Source organism: Acanthochromis polyacanthus, chromosome 19 (genome assembly GCF_021347895.1).
Source record: "Acanthochromis polyacanthus isolate Apoly-LR-REF ecotype Palm Island chromosome 19, KAUST_Apoly_ChrSc, whole genome shotgun sequence".
Taxonomy (NCBI): Eukaryota; Metazoa; Chordata; class Actinopteri; family Pomacentridae; genus Acanthochromis; species Acanthochromis polyacanthus.
Window position 1 is genome coordinate 13,404,514 of NC_067131.1, and position 20,500 is coordinate 13,425,013.

The following is a 20,500-nucleotide window of genomic DNA, read 5'->3' on the forward strand; positions in this document are numbered from 1 at the left end:
TAGAGAAAATTAATGTCAAAGTGTGCTGCAATTTCAATCGCCTATGTTCATAATTGCTGATTTTGACTGTTCATATCTGGAAATCCTTAGGCGGTGACAAAGATCTGTCACTTTGGCTTTGACAGGGGCCATCCCAGCTACTACCATGCACAATATCACCTGATTTTACTGTAAAATATTAGAGAAAATTAATGTCAAAGTATGTTGTAATTTCAATCGTCTACGTCCAGAATTGCTGATTTTGACTGTTCATATCTGGAAATCCTTAGGCGGTGACACAAATCTGTCACTGTGGCCTTGTCAGGGGTCATCCCAGCTACCACTACGTACAATATCACCTGATTTTACTGTAAAATTTTTGAGAAAATTAATGTCAAAGTATGCTGCACTTTCTATCGCCTATGGCTGATTTTGACTGTCCATATCTGGAAATCCTTAGGCGGTGACAAAGATCTCTTACTGTGGCTTAGTCAGGGGCCATCCCAGCTACCACCATGCACAATATCACCTGATTTTACTGTAAAATTTTTGAGAAAATTAATGTCAAAGTGTGCTGCAATTTAAATCACCTATGTTCATAATTGCTGATTTTGACTGTCCATATCTGGAAATCCTTAGGCTGTGACAAAGATCTGTCACTTTGGCTTTGACAGGGGTCATCCCAGCTACCACCACGTACAATATCACCTGATTTTACTGTAAAATATTAGAGAAAATTAATGTCAAAGTATGCTGCAGTTTCAATCGTCTACGTCCAGAATTGCTGATTTTGACTGTTCATATCTGGAAATCTTTAGGCGGTGACAAAGATCTCTCACTGTGGCTTTGTCAGGGGTCATCCCAGCTACCACCACGTACAATATCACCTGATTTTACAGTAAAATTTTAGAGAAAATTAATGTCAAAGTGTGCTGCAATTTCAATCGTCTATGTTCATAATTGCTGATTTCGACTGTCCATATCTCCAAATCCTTAGGCGGTGACAAAGATCTCTCACTGTGGCTTTGTCAGGGGTCATCCCAGCTACCACCATGCACAATATCACCTGATTTTACTGTAAAATATTAGAGAAAATTAATGTCAAAATATGTTGTAATTTCAATCGTCTACATAATGGAAACATGGGGGCCACCTCAGCCACTGTTATGTGGCTCCTTAGGAAAATGACCATCCTTTGCACATTTTGAAGAATTAGTTCCACCCGAGAGTTGTCAAAACAACCAATGTCTGAATTGTTACCCAAGTAAACGAGTGAATGGACTCTCTCGGTGACCCTGACCCAAACATTAATTATGCTGCTATAGGCTGAGGCTGCTGTTGGATCTGTCTTGATGCACTGAGCTCCTCGTTTTATGACCTATGTATTTTCTGTATCAATTGCATGTCAGTCACTTCGTGTCCCCCTGTCTCTCTGTCTGTCTCTGTCTCCGGCCGTTCCTGCTCCAGAGCAGAGGTGGTCAGAGGTTGCTGTAGGGCGCTGCTGCAGTTTCTGCTCCACCCTGCTACTTCCAACTGCTCACTCACACCAAACTGCTTTCCCGATTCTGGACTTTTGCCTCTGGACACTCTGGGGATCAACTAAGCTCTGGAATTATTGACATATTATGTCAATAAATCACGTGAAAAAGTTATGTTTTTATAATGGCGAAATTGAACGGAATTGAATAGAGTATCAGCCATGATGTATCAACACAACTGAAATTGCAGCATACTTTGACATTAATTTTCTCCAGAATTTTACAGTAAAACCAGGTGATATTGTACGTGGTGGTAGCTGGGATGACCCCTGTCAAAGCCACAGTGAGAGATCTTTGTCACCGCCTAAGGATTTCCAGATATGGACAGTCAAAATCAGCCATTGGCGATAGAAATTGCAGCACACTTTGACATTAATTTTCTCAAAAATTTTACAGTAAAATCAGGTGATATTGTACGTGGTGGTAGCTGGGATGACCCCTGACAAGGCCACAGTGACAGATCTGTGTCACCGCCTAAGGATTTCCAGATATGAACAGTCAAAATCAGCAATTCTGGACGTAGACGATTGAAATTACAACATACTTTGACATTAATTTTCTCTAATATTTTACAGTAAAATCAGGTGATATTGTGCATGGTAGTAGCTGGGATGACCCCTGACAAAGCCAAAGTGACAGATCTTTGTCACCGCCTAAGGATTTCCAGATATGGACAGTCAAAATCAGCAATTATGAACATAGGCGATTGAAATTGCAGCACACTTTGACATTAATTTTCTCTACAATTCTACAGTAAAATCAGGTGATATTGTGCATGGTAGTAGCTGGGATGACCCCTGACAAAGCCAAAGTGACAGATCTTTGTCACCGCCTAAGGATTTCCAGATATGGACAGTCAAAATCTGCAATTATGAACATTGGCGATTGAAATTGCAGCACACTTTGACATTAATTTTCTCTAAAATTCTACAGTAAAATCAGGTGATATTGTGCATGGTGGTAGCTGGGATGGCCCCTGACAAAGCCACAGTGAGAGATCTTTGTCACCGCCTAAAGATTTCCAGATATGGACAGTCAAAATCTGTATAACAGCATGTATTTGCAGCGGACGTCTCTCAGCCTGGCTCCTCAGCGCCTGTGATCGCATTACCGTATTACACGGAATAGTTGCGCAACGCCCAGAGTGCGGGCGGCTCACTTGACCGCAGTGACCCGGGGACGTACAAACCCGCAACCGACCCGCAAACCCGCGCATCAGCCCGATTAGTACCGCGACCCGATCCGACCCGTTGAAACACGACCCGCAGCCCGACCCGTAACCCGTATTTAAAATAATCATTTTGGGTCATATTGTCTGAATACTGAACAGCATATCGCCACAGTTAAGGTGCCAGTGAGTAAACAACGCACCTGAATGAAGCAGCTCTTCCAACAAAAGCCTGACTTCAGTCATAAATCATCAACCCTGCGTGTTCTTCTCCCATACAACTGTAAAACCACTCGTTTGTTACATTTAATGCTTTTAAACTTTTAATCTCTTAGAGGGAACTTTACGTGTGTAATAGTAGACTTACTTTCTGTCCAGACTTGAGCGGCGTTCAGCAGTTACGAGCCGTGACATGTTTTAGAATCCATCGAGGAGAAAAGTAATCCATCAGGGAAACACTGTGTAATGTTTGAACACTTCAGGAACATTACAAAGTGATAGTTGTACGTTTTATCCACTTATTTCTCAAATATCTCAATAGCTATTAACTGTTTTGGAAGTGGCGCTTGTCAGACGGTGGCAGACCGTTTGATGCTCTCGTCCAATCACAAATTGTGTTATTAGATGGTGAAACGCGTTTCAACAGCTGAGCCAATGACTGTCGCAAAATAGCGGAAGCGATCCTCAGAGAGTAAATAATGACCAAGATAGTTTTCTGTAGTTTGCTCAACTAACTGAAAAGATTCGTTTGAGCTCAATTATTAAGCCATCTACTTTAACAATCATATACAAAAACAAAAATTCATAACTGAATGAATGCATCACATCAATTTATTTAAGGCAGTATGGGCTACTGACAGAATACTGTTTTTTAACTGCCCTTATGGACAATAAAAGTCAAATTTTAAGTCCAGCTCAAAAATTAAAACAAAAGAGGTAAACAAAAAGCACGTCTCTGTCATTACAGCCAGGCTGGCTAATACAAAAATAAATCAGTGCAAGTAAACCAGTACAGTGACACAACACATAAAATACTGTACATAAACTGAGGTAGATCTGGTTCATGCCACAAAACTGTGACTAGTAGGCACCTGAAAAATATTCCACTTTGAGAATTTTCAGACCAGATATTCCAACATTAAAACAAATTAACAGTCTTAACATTCTCAGTAACATCTCTGTAGCCACTGTTATACTGCAACATATTAGAACCTAAAGTGACTGGCCAATAGATTGCCTGAGAGCAAAATAGCATGGATTAATAAACAAATATAGACCCAAAGGTGAACATTTTGGCAGGAAAGTAACTAATCCACCACTGTAAACATCAAAACACGTGCAAGAAAAAAGATAAACCAAACGTTAAAAATACTCTTTTTTTTTAAGTGGCAACCATGGCATGAGTGAGAGTCGGATGCACTGCAGCCAACAAACTAAGGCAGTGTTGCAGTCAACATCCTTGCCACTTTGAAGCAAACTTCCGACTCAGTGTCTCTTTAAATTGCTATGCAGAAAAAGAATGTCATCCACTGTCCCTGGTTTCAACTGGCTTCTGCACTCTTGGATCACAAATCCAGCTGTGGAAAAGTCTCGCTCACTTGCTGCACTTGAAGCTGGAATTGACAAGATCGAACGAGCAATGTGTGCCAAAACTGGGAAGACTGATGCATGCTCCTTCCACCAGTTGAGAATGTCGAAATTATCCACCTTCTTTGTCTTGAAGTTGATGTATTTGGTCACTTCATCCTGGGTGCTGGAATCATCGCTAGAAGTAGAATCTTCGACATCAGATAATGCCTCCATCCTTGCTCGGGATTTCTTCTCAGGTGGTGGGACACAAGCAGTGACACGGTGTTCAGGCGATCCACGCTTGTCTTTTAAGTCTAAAGTGGTGTAATAGAGGGAGCAATATTATGGCTATGCAACTTTATAATACTAAGCACAAAACAAAGGCAAATGAAAAAAAAACATGAAAATCCAAAGTGATACGTACATAATATATACAAATTAGGCTACCAGTATACACACACAAATAAATACACTGTGAAAAATACATTAATTTTCACCTTTAAGAAGACGTCGCACTTCGTGGTGCACTGTTGCCACTTCATGTTCCTCTGCAAGAAGTTTAAGACTTTTCAGCTTTGGATGCAGAAACATGGCCAGCTTATGCAGGAGGTGGACCTCGTACTTGTCGAGCAGGATTTTGAGGCATTTTCCCTTCAGAGAGGAAAATGTTTGGTTATCAGTGGAGGATGGTTGCAGGTGGCGTTTCAGGCGGTCAAACCACACAGCAGTGAGGTGAAGGGATGGAGTTTTGGATGCCTCCAGTGCCTTGGTAGCCTCCTTGAACTTCTCAAGAAATATCACCATTGCATGCAATGTTTCTTCAGGCAAGTCATTAAGACGACCCTCTCCCCCTCTTTCCAGCAGCAAGGAACGAACGTCCTCATACTGACAGCTGATCGACTCCAGCATAGTATGGATTGAATTCCAGCGCGTTTCCACTGATGCCTTCAGTGTTTTTTTCAGCCGCGTCTGGAGACTTGTGTGCTTAAAGTAGGTCACCAGTGACTCTGCTCCATTGATAAGTGCAGAAACCTCCTCTCCAAACACATCCCCCTCATCTGGTTTCCCAATGGTAGTGTACAGTACAGTGTTTAGCACATGTGCAGCACAGCTTAGTCTTGTGACTGTGCGAAGGGCTGCCACTATGTTTGAACCCCTGTCTGTAACATACACAAGTTTGGAGAAGAACTCCTCAATGTTGTATCTTCTCAGGGCTTGGATGACTGCTGGTTTGATGTTTTCAGCCGTTTTACGTAGCGTACTGTCCCACGCCGACGTAGAAAGCACTCGTTCCACCAGCTCCCAGTTGCTGTTGATATAGTGTAGTGTGTGACAGATGTAGCCTATTTTTCTATAGTCATCAGTCCACAGTGACTGCTCCGTTAAACTCACTTAACTGTTCTTTCAGCTCAGGAATGATGCTTTGGCGAATTTCTTCAGCACATTTACTCACTCTGCGAGATACAGTTGTTGGATCTGGTAACAGCTGCGTTGCATCGACACGGCCAGCCCAGAGCCCTAGAGAAAGTAAGAGTTGCGACACTCATGCTCTCGCAACGGGGCGGTCACGTGGTTCATGTAAGCCTGAATAGTTCCAAACAGGCAGCGCTGTCATTTCCTTGTATGGGACTGAGAGCGGCGATTTCATGGTAAAAAAAAAGGAATAAAATCACACCTCCAAGTCCTTGTTTGATTATTAATTCATTGGAGTATGTATGTAAATGTCAGTTTTACATTTTGAGCCGTAAGGTGACATATTAAAGACACTTTTGGGGTTTTGGAGGGAATGTTTCACATTCGTGTTAGCATGGAAAATCGACTTTTACACAGAAATGTAAGATGATTGAAGATGTTAATTTTTGCCCAGCTGGATTATTGTATTTCCAGACAATGTCTATATTTCTCTGATTCACTTATCCGTAGTCTGGGAGTTATTGAAAAGCAGAGTAACAACAGTCCATTCAGCAGATAGTGTCCAGCCACTTCTGATGAGGCAGGAGTTGACTCACTATAACCATTTTAAGACATGCACAAAATATATATTCAAGAATAACAACTCATTATGCTTTGATGAATGAAATAGTATGTTTTATTGACAATGGGAGAAACAATGAGGGTCTTCGTGTCTTCAGTGAGGGCTCTCGGGATACTGGCGGATAGATAGATACGATAGATACGATAGATATTAATAAATATATTTGTTAAATACTTACAAGTATAAGTTTATGCATTATAAAGGGTCTCATATAAAGGACGTAGTCTTGACAATTAAAAAGAGGTAGCGATGTAGCTAGGTAGCTTTCAAAGAAGAGCGAACAAGCACATGGCAATGCCTGAAAGTCTGCCAATATTCACAAATACAGATAAATGTATGCACCACAAAAGGCTTCTGATATAATATAAAGACGTTAAAATTAAGAAGAGGTAGCGACTCATCAACAATTAATCCGCCAATATATCCCTGGAGATAACTTCACAGTTAACAGCAGAGTCGAGCTAAAAAAAAGTAGCAGAAATTCGGTCGTCTACCAAGATAAAAAATATATATAATTACGCTACGCAAATACAAATAAAGCTCAGCATATGCATCATAAAGAGCCTCTGATAAAATATAGGCAGTTGACAATTCAAAAGAGGTAGGCATTTCATCAACTTACCTCCACATATACTCAACAACCTGCAGTGCAAATGAACGGTGGCTATCACTGTCGAAGCGGTGCTTGGAACTAAACAAGCCTCCACAACCCGGAAGTAGACCGAAAGAAAGCGTACAACGGCACCCTATGGGAGTGTCACAACTCTTACTATCTCTAAGGCTCTGGGCCAGCCCTCACACCAACGTCGATTAGTCCCTGTGCTAATTCTGTGAAGCCGTCCCCACACACCGTTTCGAAAGATCTGATGTCCCTGCATACAAACTTTACTGCTAGTTTTGTAACAGTCTCTTTATCTTGCTTTCTTGGTGCTTTAAGTTCACCTTTTTTTGTGAAGAAGTGATCGATTGGTTTTGCAGCAGCGGCATTTCCAGAGCAGCTCGACTCCGAGTGTTTCTTCAATGATGAAGTTCCCACTTTCTCCGCTCTGCAGCTTTACACTCACGTCCTCCGCCATTTTTGTTGTTTTGGTAACCCGGAAATGGATGCAGAAGAGACGCGGTGCAAGCTGCAGTCGCAGCAGATGGATCACGTCACAGCTTTACAAACAGCTTCCAACTTAAGTTTTTATTTATTTATCATTATTGTATATTGATTCTCATGAGTCAATCTACAACCCGTGACCCTACCCGCAAGCTATTTTTCCCACCCAGACCCGAACCCGAGAAAAAAAAAGTTTTTAAAAACCACCCGCAAATCAGCTGTTTTTGCGGGTACCCGACCCAGTGCAGGACTCTGCGCCCCAGTACCTCAACAGGTTGAGCAGGTGACCCAAGAACAGCGGCCATGGGCCCATGACTTTTTGCTGCAGGTCCTTTCTCTATTGTATTCTTCTCCCCACTTTCCTGTCTCTCTCTCATTGCTGTCCTGTCAAAGCCAAAAAAGGCCAAGAAAAAAAACTGAAAAAACTAAAGAAATAAAAATAATACACTGGAATAGTAAATCAGTCATCACAGTTAGATTTAGTTGAAAGAAGAGGAATTAAAAATGAATACATACAATACCTGATAAACCTCATACAATTTAGATTTAGAATCTGCAGTAGCTTATCAGTGTGTTCAGGGAAGAACAATGTAAAGACATGCAGTGGACACAAGAACATAAAATGTAGGATTCTTTATGGAACATTTGGTTGTTCTCTGCAGAGGTAATGATACACAACCTGTCTACATTGGCTAAACTTCTGTATATTGTAACAGTTTTTCTCTTCTGCCTTGGCCCCCTAACTGTTAAACTCTAGGTTATTCCATGGCAGCTGTTAAAACCAGGGACGGCCTCCTGACAGTTCTTGGTGCTCCGAGATACGAACACAGAGGAATTGCAATGGCTGTTTACAGAGAAAGCTCAAGCCAAAAGATTGATCCCCATCCATGGCAGGTACATACAGTACAGAGCCAGGTGGTCCTGAGGGGCAACTTAAATCACATTTCAATTATTTTCTTCAGTAAAAACTTCCTTCTTTTGTTTATCTTTTCGTTGCTGATTTGTTGCAGTTTCAGACTGGTGAATATTTTGGGGCTGAGGTTTGTGCCATGGATCTGAACTCTGACGGCTACTCTGATCTCGTCCTCATATCCGCCCCAATGTACAAGGAACCCAACAGGGAGGGAAGAGTTTACGTTTGCAGAGTAGTTCGTTTGGTAAATGGCAGTTATATGTAGGGTCACTCAATGCATCTATCTGTTTTCTTTTATCTACTTTTCATTGAGCTTGAAGCATTCACTCTCTTTCTTGTATTTTCACCAGAAAGTCGAGTGTCAGTTTGATGCTCCATTAGTCCTAAGAGGAGATGAATCTGACAATGGAAGGTTTGGGTCTTCTCTCGCTGTGCTGCCTGACCTGAACGCAGATAGATTCAGAGACTTGGCAGTTGGAGCACCTTTGGAGAACGAGGGTCAAGGCAGCATCTACATATTTCATGGTGAAGGAGGATTAAGAATCAATCCTGCTTTTTCACAGGTGAACAACTTTCAAGACCTCACAGAGAAGACTGAACACCGTCAGCTGTGTAAAGTCTCATATTTTTGCGCATGAGAGTGATGCAGTTTGCAAAATAATATAAAATATCATATTTTCATTTACACAGAGAATAGCTGCATCTGAAGTCCAGTCGGGACTGAAGTTCTTCGGCATGTCGATCAGTCAGTCGTCCTTTGACCAGAGTAATGACAAACTACCTGACTTAGCGGTGGGTTCAATGGGCACAGTTGTCTTACTCAGGTGAGATTTGAAGAAGAGGAAAAGTTTCAACAAGTATGAAGTTAGTGTTGGTCGCCAGTTCATGGACTCCATTAGGGGGCCAGAAAAGTGTCAGTTTGTTATTCTGTTGGATTATTAACCCCAAAACTAAAACTTGCTGACATGTATCTTCCTACTACGTCCTTTCTCAGGTCAAGGCCTATCGTAATGGTGGAAACTGAGGTGTCATTCAACCCAACCCAGATCCCCACTCAGAATCCAGACTGCACACAGCCCCTGAATGGGAAAGCTACGATCTGCTTCACCATGACCAAAGTCTCTACAGTGAACACAGGTTCCTCATTCACCTCACCTTTTTTTCCATTTAAATTCAGTGTGCATTTGTAACATTTTCCTGAAACTCTAATCTATTTCAGCTCAAGCAAGGATTAATTTTACTTTCACGCTGGATGCCACTCGCAAGCCGCCAAATAACCGAGCTTATATCAGCGACAAACAACAAGCAGAGACCGGATCCCTAATTGTTGACTTAAGTATGCAAAAGTGCACCCGTGTGAACTTCACCATTGAGGTAAAAATCCAGTCACACCAGGAAAACTGAGTACAAATAACAATGGATAATTTGGCCAATAAAACATTTCTGACACCTTTTTTGTTTTTAAGAGTCCTCTAGCTGTGAATCCAAACTAACTCCCAGAAATGCTCTTTAATAATAATGCCTCCTCCTTGCAGGCTTGTCCAGAAGATGCTCTCAGTGAACTTTCCAATGAGGTCAGATTCACATTTGATGGTTTGCCCTCTAATACATATCTCAGACCAAGTCTTGCTCAGCAGGCTCAAACAACAACCTTTCATCCTGTAAGTAACTTTCAAAGACACCTGATGACCTGAACAACAAAGCCTTGTCTCCAGATGTCATCATGTGACTCAGCCATTGTTCAAATCTGATTTCGCTTAGACTCTCTGAACAAATACCTTTTATTTCACATTGCCTTCCACAGATTGGGTTTGAGATCAACTGCGGCATGGATGACAAATGTGTAGATAACCTCAAAGTGGATTTCAACTTCTCCAGGTGAGGTCAAGTTACAAAAGTGAAGCTTTGATTGAATATTTGGACACATTTTACTTTTTTAAAATCAATAAACTATGTTATTTGAACAACTCTTACATCGCCCTTCCCTTCTGAGGCTTTCAGAGAATCAGTTTTGGGAACATGGTGGACTCCATTTAACCCTGTAGATATAAAGGGCAAATTCTAAAATAACAAAATATTTGTTGGAGAAATTCTAAAAAACTAATTTCAAAAAGAACAAGTGTCCATCAGAGTAATTTGGTGCAATGAACTCTTGCTTCCCAAAGAAAAGACCCAATGAGAAAAATTTCAGCTTATAGGGAGGTTGGTCTTTCATACACTTTCTAGTTGAGGGAAAAGAAGTTGAGGTTTAGTCGCTCATGGTTTCCCACAATTCTACAGTCTGATTTGGCAAACACTTGAATCCAAAGCGAAGTACATCTGTGGGTAGATACAACACAAGCGAGAATCTAGTCAGGAGAAAACAACCTGAACTAGAAAAGCACTCGGAGAGCGCATACCTCCGCCATGCCGTTTGTCTGTTTGTCTGTCTGTCCGTCTGTGTGTGTGTCTGTTTGTCTGTTAACAGCATAACTCAAAAAGTCATGGACGGATTTTCACCAAATTTTTACAGGATGTCCGGAAGAGCAAAAGTAAGAATCGATTCGATTTTGGAGGTGATCCGGATCACTGTCTGGATCCAGGATTTTTTTGAAGGTCTCTGTCCAATTGAGAGATGGCCGAGACCTTCAAAAAAATCCTGGATCCAGACTTTGATCCGGATAACTTTTTGAGTTATGCTGTTAACAGACAAACAGACACACACACACACACACACACAGACGGACAGACAGACAAACAAACTCCGGTGATTACATAACCTCCTGGCGGAGGTAATAAGTGCCATGAAACACAGTTTTGTCAAACTCTTCCACGAACAAGACTGTCTTTGGCCTTCACATCCTGAATATATATATACAGTTAATATATTAAATAAGCAAAGTATATAGCATTAGCATAAACATATATTACACCCCAGCAAAATATAGAAATTTCCATTGCGCTACTATTTTCAGGTGATTACATACCAATTACAACCAATATATCCCCCTAAATACTGCACGTTGGACCTTGTAATTCTGTGTCACATTGTCTGTGGCATCAACTTTCATTCTTGTCCTTTCTCATAATCTGTCAGCTCCTCAGAGGTTAAAGTGGGCATCGATGAGCTCTTGAATGTCACAGTCTCAGTGGAGAACCGTGGAGAAAACTCCTACAACAGCCTGGTTACACTCACATACCCGCCAGGGATCTCTTATAGGAAGTTCACAATACTTCAGGTAAGACATCAGGATCAAATCTGTTTTAGTTCATCTCTGCTCTCCAAAGCCACACAGCAGTAATTTATCGTGTTTTTTTTTTTTAAATAAAGGGAAGAATTGAGTGCAGATCCTTGGACAGTGAGGATGGTTTAGTGGTTGGAAAGACAGACTGCACCGTTGATAAACCTATTTTCAAGAACAACGCTAAGGTTTGTTGGTTGTTTGCCTCCTCACTGCTGCACAGACCACCAAAGTCAGGCAGGAGACAGTCTGATTACTCATTTCGTTTTCTTTAGGCTTTATTCGTTGTTTCCTATGGGATTGAAACCAACAGTCAACTGGATGAAAGAATCTACATCACAACCAATGCCAGCAGGTACTGTTCATCTGCTTCAGACATGCCTCATTTGTGTAACAGATCTATAATGACATATATGATTATTTTCACTTTTTTCTTTCAGTGGAAATAAGGAGCACGACCCTAAAAGTGAACTCTACCAAAAGAGAGGGATTAATGTGAAATACAGCATACTTGTTACCATCGAAAGGTTTGTGTGATTCTTGCTAAAACAAAAGAAACCATATATAAAGTGATAGTAATCTTTAGTATGTAGTGATATATAGTATATAATTGTAATAAAGAGCCTTTTCCTTATATCTAATAAATGTTCAAAATATCTGCTTAGCTCCCTCAGCTACAACAATTTCAGCTTTGGAAAGAATGATTTGCAGAAGCCAGTCCTGCAGCCAATTAAGGTAACATTTTTCTTCATATAATAATAGTATTATTTTTCAACTGCTTTGATTCAGACTTTATCTCAATGTTTAATTCTATTTTCTCCTTTTCCTTAGGTTACAAATGACATCAGGGCTCTGAATTTCACTGTGGTGATCAGGGTTCCAGTTCAACTCAATGATAAAGACATTTGGGAGGATTTGAACACCTTGCAGGTAATATATGTTGCTGATCCCATAAATGTCTAGATTGAGAGAGTCAAACTGACAAAAATGAGCTCATTTTCAGATTTCAGATTGCCAAAGAGAAACAAATGATGAAGAACCTGTTGTCCGAGACTTTGTTGCTCAAATACAGAGAACTATGGTGGTGGTAAGTATGCCTCTACAATTTATCTGTTGAAATTTGACATTTAGAAATTATACTGTGGCTTTCTTTGCATTCAGTTTTCTCTATTCCCTCTCAGGACTGCTCTGTAGCCAGATGTAGAGTGTTCAGGTGCACCAGATTCATGGGAAGACTGGATACTAAGACGTACACAATCTCTGCCAACATTAGTTCAAGATGGATAGAGCAGGTACTTGTGCTGCATTGATTGTTTGCTTGTTTGTGTTATTTCATTCATTTGGAAAAAAAATGTTTCATGTAAATACAACAGTCACCAAACACAAATGAAAGGGAGCAGAAAGAATACAAGTCATATTATGTCTGCACTTTTATCCCGATAAATCAATTACAAAAAAGTGAACTTAAAAACAACAACAAAGAAACATGAAAATATATACATATATACATACACGTATACACACACACACACACACACACACTGTGTATTCCTATCCTTGTAGGGACCTACCATTGACTCCCATTCATATCTAACCCCTAACCCTTACCAAAACAATGCCTAACCCTAAAGAAACATTTTTGCACGTCAACTTTTTTCAGTAACAACAACATGGCCAAGAAAACACTGTTTAAACTTGTGGGGACCGAAATGAGGGCCCCACAAGTGACATTTCTTTTGGTTTTCCTATGGTTGTGAGGACATTAGGTCCCCACAACCCTTATAATCACACACACACACACACACACACACACACACACACACACACACACACACACACACACACACACACACACACACACACACACACACACACACACACACACACACACACACACACACGCTGCTGGCCAACACAGGCAGTGACATACCATTTAGTTCTCCAATTACTATTATATTAGTGCTTTTCACAACAAAAAAATGTGTCACGACTTAGCGGGTTGGACCCGAGCAGAGAGCCACACTACCAAGGCTGGTTGGAATGAGAATGTGCTTTATTGTTGGGGATGTGGATTATGGCGGAGGGTGAGAGAAGCCAGGATGCAGGAGCGGGGAAGCAACTGGTGGAGTGGTGTTTGGGGCTGGAAACAGGCCGGGGGCTCCAGGAGAGGTCGGGGCGGAAAGGAGGGTCCGAGTGAGGGGGGAAACCGGTACCAAATGGTGTGGGGAGAGCCGGAGGGGAAGGAGGACGGCGGGGATCCCGGACAGCTGGGTCTAGACGAGGGGCAGGAGAAAGCAACGTAAGAGAAATGGCAAAAAACTCAACAGACTTTACAGGAGGCTAGAGAGCGAACTGAACTGTGCAGTCTTGTTCAACAATCTGGCAGGGAGTGGAAGGATGAGTCGGTTCTTATTGCAGTGGAGAGTAATCAGAGTGATGTCCGTCAGCTATCCGGGACCCACGGAGGAGGCTGATTACCTGAGTGGAGGCAGGTGTGCGCCTGCACTCCACTCAGGTGTCACACTGGGGAAGGAACAGAGGCAGTGGAGAGGATGGGAGACCAGGAGGAGACAGAGGGAGAGACAGGGACAGAGGAACGGATGGGAGACTGAAGGGAGACACAGAGACAGAAACCGAGGAACAGAGAGAGAGAGGGGAGCATGAGTGGGAGAGGAGCAGGAGAGGGAGAGAGGAGCATGAGAGAGAGAGGAAGAGAGGAACAGATGGGAAAAGGGGTATTTGGGATGTCAGGTGGGAAGGACGGGGGTGAGGAGGGAGCCCTGACAAAATGACAATGAAATGTAACTCATATATTTCATTAAATTTCTTTAACATACTGGATTTAATTAATCTTTTAAATGTGGTGCTTGACTTAGATTCTTTGATTTCTTTCTTCAGATTGTTCCATAAACTGATTCTTTTTATAGTCACACAACATTCCATCATTTTAGTCCTAAACCTTGTTTTTTTTAAAGATCTCTGTTCCTTTTAAGTTATACTTGCTTTCTCTTTTTCCAAATCTTTTCTGGATGTTAACTGGCAACGTGTTTGTGTGAGCTTTCAGCATAATTTGCAGAATACTATAATCTACTAATTCTTGGAATTTCAGCAATTTTAATTGAAGAAATAATGGATTAGTAGGATCTCTATATCGTTTTCTGCTGATTATTCTTATGGCTCTTTTCTGCAATATGAAAACTGACTGAGTATATGCTTTGCAGGCATTTCCCCATACTTCAATGCAGTAGGTCAGATGTGGAACAATCATGGTGTTATATAACATGTACAATGCTTTGTTATCCAGTGAATCCTTTACTTTGTGTAACATAGCTATTGTTTTCAATATTTTTGCCTTTGTGTACTGGATATGTGATTTCCAACACAAATTTTCATCCAAAATAACACCCAGAAACTTGGTTTCCCTTACTCCATTGATTTCAATGCCATCTATAGTAATTGAAGCACCAGTGTCTCTCCCTCTGTAACTAAATATCAAAAAGTTTGTTTTGTCGAGACTCAGTGATAATTTATTTACATCAAACCATGTTTTTATTCTTTTAAATTCTTGTTTAACCACATTTAACACCTGTGCTAAGTCTTCCCCACAATAAAATAATGTATCGTCTGCAAACAGAATACATTTGAGCAATTTGGATACATAAACACAATCATTGATGCACAAAATAAAGAGTTTTGGCCCGAGGACCGATCCCTGAGGTACTCCACATGTAATATAATGCAATTTGGATTTAGAATTATATATCTGCACAAACTGCTTTCTCCTGTCTAAGCAACTTGAAATCCATTCATGCGTCACCCCTCTAATACCGTATTTGCTCAGTTTTTTAAGAAGTATGGTATGATCAATGGTATCAAAAGCCTTTTTGAGGTCAACAAAAACACTTACAAAAAATTGTTTCTTATCTATTGCGGTGGATATTTCTTCAGTTAATTCCATAAGTGCCAATGATGTGGAGTGATTGGGTCTAAATCCATACCGACTATTGCTCAAAATATTGTATCTGTCTATGAATTTGTCTAACCTGATTACAAACAATTTCTCCAGTATTTTTGAAAATTGTGGAAGTAAGGATACCGGTCTGTAGTTGGAGAAAACATGTTTATCTCCATTTTTATAAAGTGGAACTACTTTGGCTATTTTCATATTCTCAGGAAATACCCCTGTTAAAAATGACAAATTACAAATGTATGTAAATGGTTCAATAACCAGTTCAATTATATTTTTTACTAATATCATATCTATTCCGACACAGTCAGTGAAACCTTTATCTGCACAACTTTTTACAATATTCAGTATTTCATCTTTTCCTACCTTACCAAGAAAATAACTATCCACATTATCCATAATTATGTTTTTATCGGCATTGTCTTTTATAGTAGGTATGTTTGCTGCAAGTCTAGGGCCTACATTTACAAAGAAATCCTTAAACTCATTTACTATTTCAGTTTTATTTTCAGTATCATAATTATTTTTCACAAAATAATTTGGATAAGCTGATTTTACTGTCATTTTTGATGACACTATTTATTATTCCCCAAGTAGCTTTCATATTGTTTCTGTTTTTATTTAGTAAGTCACCATAGTAGTCCTTTTTATGTCTTCTTATTATCCATACTAATTTATTTTTATATTTCTTATACCTATCTTCTGCTTCGTTTGACCTTAATTTTAAAAAACATCTATATAAATAATTTTTCTTCTTGAAAGCATTTTATAGTCCTTTCAGGACTAAACGCAGTCTGAAATTTTCTAAGACAGTCATCTTTTTGTCGCATCTAACAACACAAAAAACTGTAATCAAAAGGCTCAGAAAACCTTTTTTTTTTAATTCTCAGATTGGACTTGAATCTGCAAAATTCCTGCTGACCAGCACAGCCAGTCTGGAGTATGACACAAACCAGTACATCTTCTTTTCAACGGGGTCTAACAACAATCCACCTGTTCGCAAAGTGAGTTTACATTGGATTCTCTAATTAATTGGCATTACAAATGAGCTTCGGTTTCATCCTCATCCTGTGACCTTCTCTCTCAGATTGAGACTGAGGTCGAGGTGTATCCTGAACCAGATTTCACCAAAGAGATTGTTGGAGGCTCCTTGGGAGGATTGGCTTTCCTGGCTTTACTCACTGCTGGCTTGTATAAGGTGGGGCAATATTCATACACTTTTTCAGTTTATCAGACAGGGAAGGACATCTTTATGGCAAAATATGCATTATGTATATATGTATCATTTTCAAATACGTAATTAATAGTTTTCACCATATCTGTTTGGTTCCTTTCATTTCTGTATGATGACTCTGATTGCAGCAGTTTTTACTAATACCTATACCTTTTTCCATTCTCTCAGGCTGGATTTTTCAAGAGTAAATACCAAGACATGATTAACGAAAATGCAGAAGATGGAGCAGATCCAGGGACTGACGGAGAGGCACCAGAATAAAAATTAAAAAAACACTGCTGCTTTCTCACAGACGTCAGCTTTTTTCACATCCGTTATCTTACTGGCTGGTGCTGACATCAAAGCAAAGCCAGCCACACATCTCCGGTGGAACTGTCATCGCTCATTCATTTGTACCAGTGTTGAAGGTTTTTAAATCTGAAATGAACATCTTGAGATTTATAGGAGTGAACATGGTTCTGTGCTACCAGTTCTGATTTGTTATCCTAAAATACAGCTTGTTTTCATGTGAAATCCCTCCCTTGCATAGTCATTCATTATTATCTATAACAGAGGTTCCCTACCTGGGGGTCACAAATTAACTTTAGCTATCAATGTTATGTTCCTTTTTAGGGCGCACTTAAATTTTTAGCTTTCAATAGCTTAAAAAATATTCAAATAAAACAGTGTGAGCAGAGAAAAAAAACAGTTGCCAATCAACTGCTCACATGATTGGTTCACAGGACAACCAAAGGTTGGGAATCGCTGTGTTATATGGTAGACACTCAGTAATTTGCTTTGTGGTAAACTAAAGAGAATTTCATGAATTATATTGAGCATAAAGTTTGCACTTTGCACATGTAGCATGGTTGACAGTGATACATTTCTGAATTTATATTTACTCAAACATTGTGTTAATTTCTAGATTTTCCATCAAACAGTTAAATGTATCATAGAAGAAATTCTGTACAGTATGATCAGTTAGATTCTAGTTTTTATCACATTATGTACTGTAAAACTTCTGAAAATGCTTAAAGTTCCTAGCTTGCTACAAAAATAGCGATATTATTACTGCTGACAATGTGAACTGCCTTGTTAAGAAATAAATTATGAAATCTGTAATGTTGCAGTGTTTTGAATTTGTATTCAAACAAGCCATTCATTTTATGCTTCAATATTTTTTTTATGTATGTGAATAAAATTAAATTGCATGTGAAGACAAACCGTAATTTATGGCATTATGAGGTAACAAGACAAAAAAGGCACAACATGAGTATAATGAGATGTGACTGAACAAATAATCTAAACGCTGTCCTTAATTTAGCTATATTTAATAAGATTCAAATAAAGATGTTTACCTGTATAGTTAATAGAAAAGCATGACATGACTATAAAGTATTATTTATTGTTCTTAAAATGTAAACTTCATTGGAAGTGCCTCATATGAAGATGCTCTTCAGTTTGACCTGAGTGTTGTAAGTGCATTTAATTGAAATTTCAGTGCAATATAAGACTTCAAGCAGCTCAAAGCAACAGGAACATCAAGGTAATGGGGACAGTGAAAGACAGGAATAACAAAATGGAGAAACCTGGAGAATTTCCTGCTACAGCTTCAGGGGAGGGGATGTCGCCAACTGTCTCCTTTACCACTGAAGCAAGTTTCCAAGCTTTTTCAAAGACCTGAACATCTGCACGGCCTGATTTACTTCTACTCATTGTTACGACAGCTACTTGGAACCATGATGAGTCCACCCAACATAGAGTCCCAACAGGGAAGGAGCTGGCATTGTCAACGTCCAAACATGCAGGCTGGATGTAATTACTGAAGTTGACGCGTTCATCCAGTTCCAGCAGTGTGAGATTGAACAACAGAAATTTACTCAATATAATGCCTATGTAGCAGCATGTATATTACAGCTGTTAATGCTGGGCTGCTTCAACTGGTGGCCAACCACTGAAGTGGAGCAGCCTTTCCCCCGTTTCTGCCTCTGCTGCCTCTGCGTCACGTCCGTGTAACAGAGCAAGTGGTGGCCCCATTTGGTGCACTCTGTGAGTCCGTGTGTGTAGTGCGCGCGTCACCCGCTCCTAGCTGCAGTGGAAACGTGCCGAGCTGCCTGGGTTTCCGTCCTCCCTCCTCGCTTGCCGCGACACTTCTCGCTGCTGAAGTCAGCCAACTGGGACTCCTGCTGCTTTGTCTCTGGCTGGTTTGTCTCCTCAAAGATGCTTGCTCTCGCCGCCGTTGTTTTCTGCCACTGCTTATCACTGCAGTGTGGATTTCTGTTTCGTCACCTGCAGACTTTTGTGTTTGCGCATGGGGACCCACACGCCGTATTTTACCACCTAAATCTTTATTGTATGATTGAGAAATGGGATTAATTGGTATGAATTATTTTGTTTATTGATTCATTGTTTCTGTTTATTTTTGTTTATTTGGAGCATTTAGTGTTCGATATAATGTATATAGTTTAACTTGAACCCCTGCTATTTAGTATATTTTGTGTCATTAGTATATTTAGTTGTATTCATCTCTTGTTTTCTCCCACTAATTTGTTTTTGTTTGCTTTCCAGTCCCTGAGGGCCTGCAGTGGTGGTGCTGGTGTCGGGTGGGTGCGTTCCACTCCTTTTGGTGTGCTGTGTCCTTAGACTGTATATAAAGTGGACGTAGCATCTGGCTCCAAAACTGAAGCCCACCCGGAAGTGTCAAAAACTTGCAATATCACACCGTCTGCTAGGGTTGGCTCCAAAAAGCTTTTGCTCCATAGACCCTAATTCATTTATGGAAAAAATAAAATTTGATAGACTGATTTTCGACTGCTCAGGATTTTTTTCCTGTTAGTTTTCTTGGTCAAAATGAGAGATCAGGTGGCCGATCTTAAAATAAATCAATACTGAATTTTAAATAAATCGTTAAAGTTGGTGGAGCTGGGGGCCGGGGCTATATTTGATAGACAGCAACAGAAGCCTCTCCGGTAAAATGTGGGCGGGATAAGAGAGTCTTCAGCTGGTCCTGTTTGATGACTCTTTTTACCTCACTGGCTCCAAAAAATCCAAAACGGGGACCAGGAAGTAGCAAAATCCGTGTTTCATTTTCTCAGTGTTGAAACCAGCGGGTGACGTCACAGTTCACGCTTGGCTGTGTCCCTGGGGAATTGGTTCACTTCCAGAGTGTGTGTCACGTGTGTTTGGGGTGTTTTTTAAAAATATTATTTTGGGGGTACTTCCTTCACCTCCACTAGCCCCATCCACCTAGCGGCCAGCAACTGATTATAGTTCTCTTTTGTTTCTTTTTCTTTTGGCCCCTGGTGTGAATGGTGTTTATCTATTTTTTTATTCTGCTCTTTTAGAAAAATTATAATAAATTGTTTTAAATTTGGATCCACGTCTCAGCCTCCGAACGAACTTGTGTGCCTTCAGTGTTAAAGGAAAATAATTCCCTCGGTGAAATTCCCAGGGTGGCGTTTTGTCAGACATCAGACTTAATTTTGAAGTGGTACAATGTACCTTGTGCTCGTGTAGAGTCGCGCTGTGACACGTACAACACCCAAAGACATCTCAAACTCATTAAATCCGTTCACAAGTCGTTGACCCACAAACACTCTCTGCTCCCAGACATCGGGATTGGAACTGTCAGGAGGATGGGAGGTAACTTTAGAAATAGATCTTCAATCCTTATTGTTGTTAATAAAAAGACACATGTTGCATAAGTACTTGCGTAGAGAAGTACAGTGCAGTGGTGAGCACAAACTTGTTAGCGATCAAAGTTCCTCCACATGTGTAGACCCCATTTTTGTAGAA

The 20,500-nt window shown here is 40.3% G+C and overlaps 1 protein-coding gene and 2 long non-coding RNA genes across 3 annotated transcripts in view; 2 read left to right on the top strand and 1 right to left on the bottom strand.

The window, feature by feature from the left end:
- Window positions 1-20,500, top strand: part of LOC127531196 (integrin alpha-M-like) — a 129,905-nt gene that overhangs the window by 32,340 nt on the left and 77,065 nt on the right. Inside the window, 3 exon segments of the mRNA XM_051939992.1 lie at window positions 9,840-9,965; window positions 10,109-10,182; window positions 11,381-11,522. Of these exon segments, the coding sequence (XP_051795952.1) occupies window positions 9,840-9,965; window positions 10,109-10,182; window positions 11,381-11,522 (342 nt within the window).
- LOC127531199 (uncharacterized) lies at window positions 6,321-7,038 on the bottom strand. Its single transcript, XR_007938180.1, has 2 exons — window positions 6,912-7,038; window positions 6,321-6,403 (listed from the first exon to the last, which is right to left on the bottom strand). It is a non-coding gene; the product is annotated as an uncharacterized LOC127531199 (long non-coding RNA).
- Window positions 18,690-19,509, top strand: LOC127531197 (uncharacterized). The gene is made up of 2 exons (XR_007938178.1): window positions 18,690-19,084; window positions 19,274-19,509. It is a non-coding gene; the product is annotated as an uncharacterized LOC127531197 (long non-coding RNA).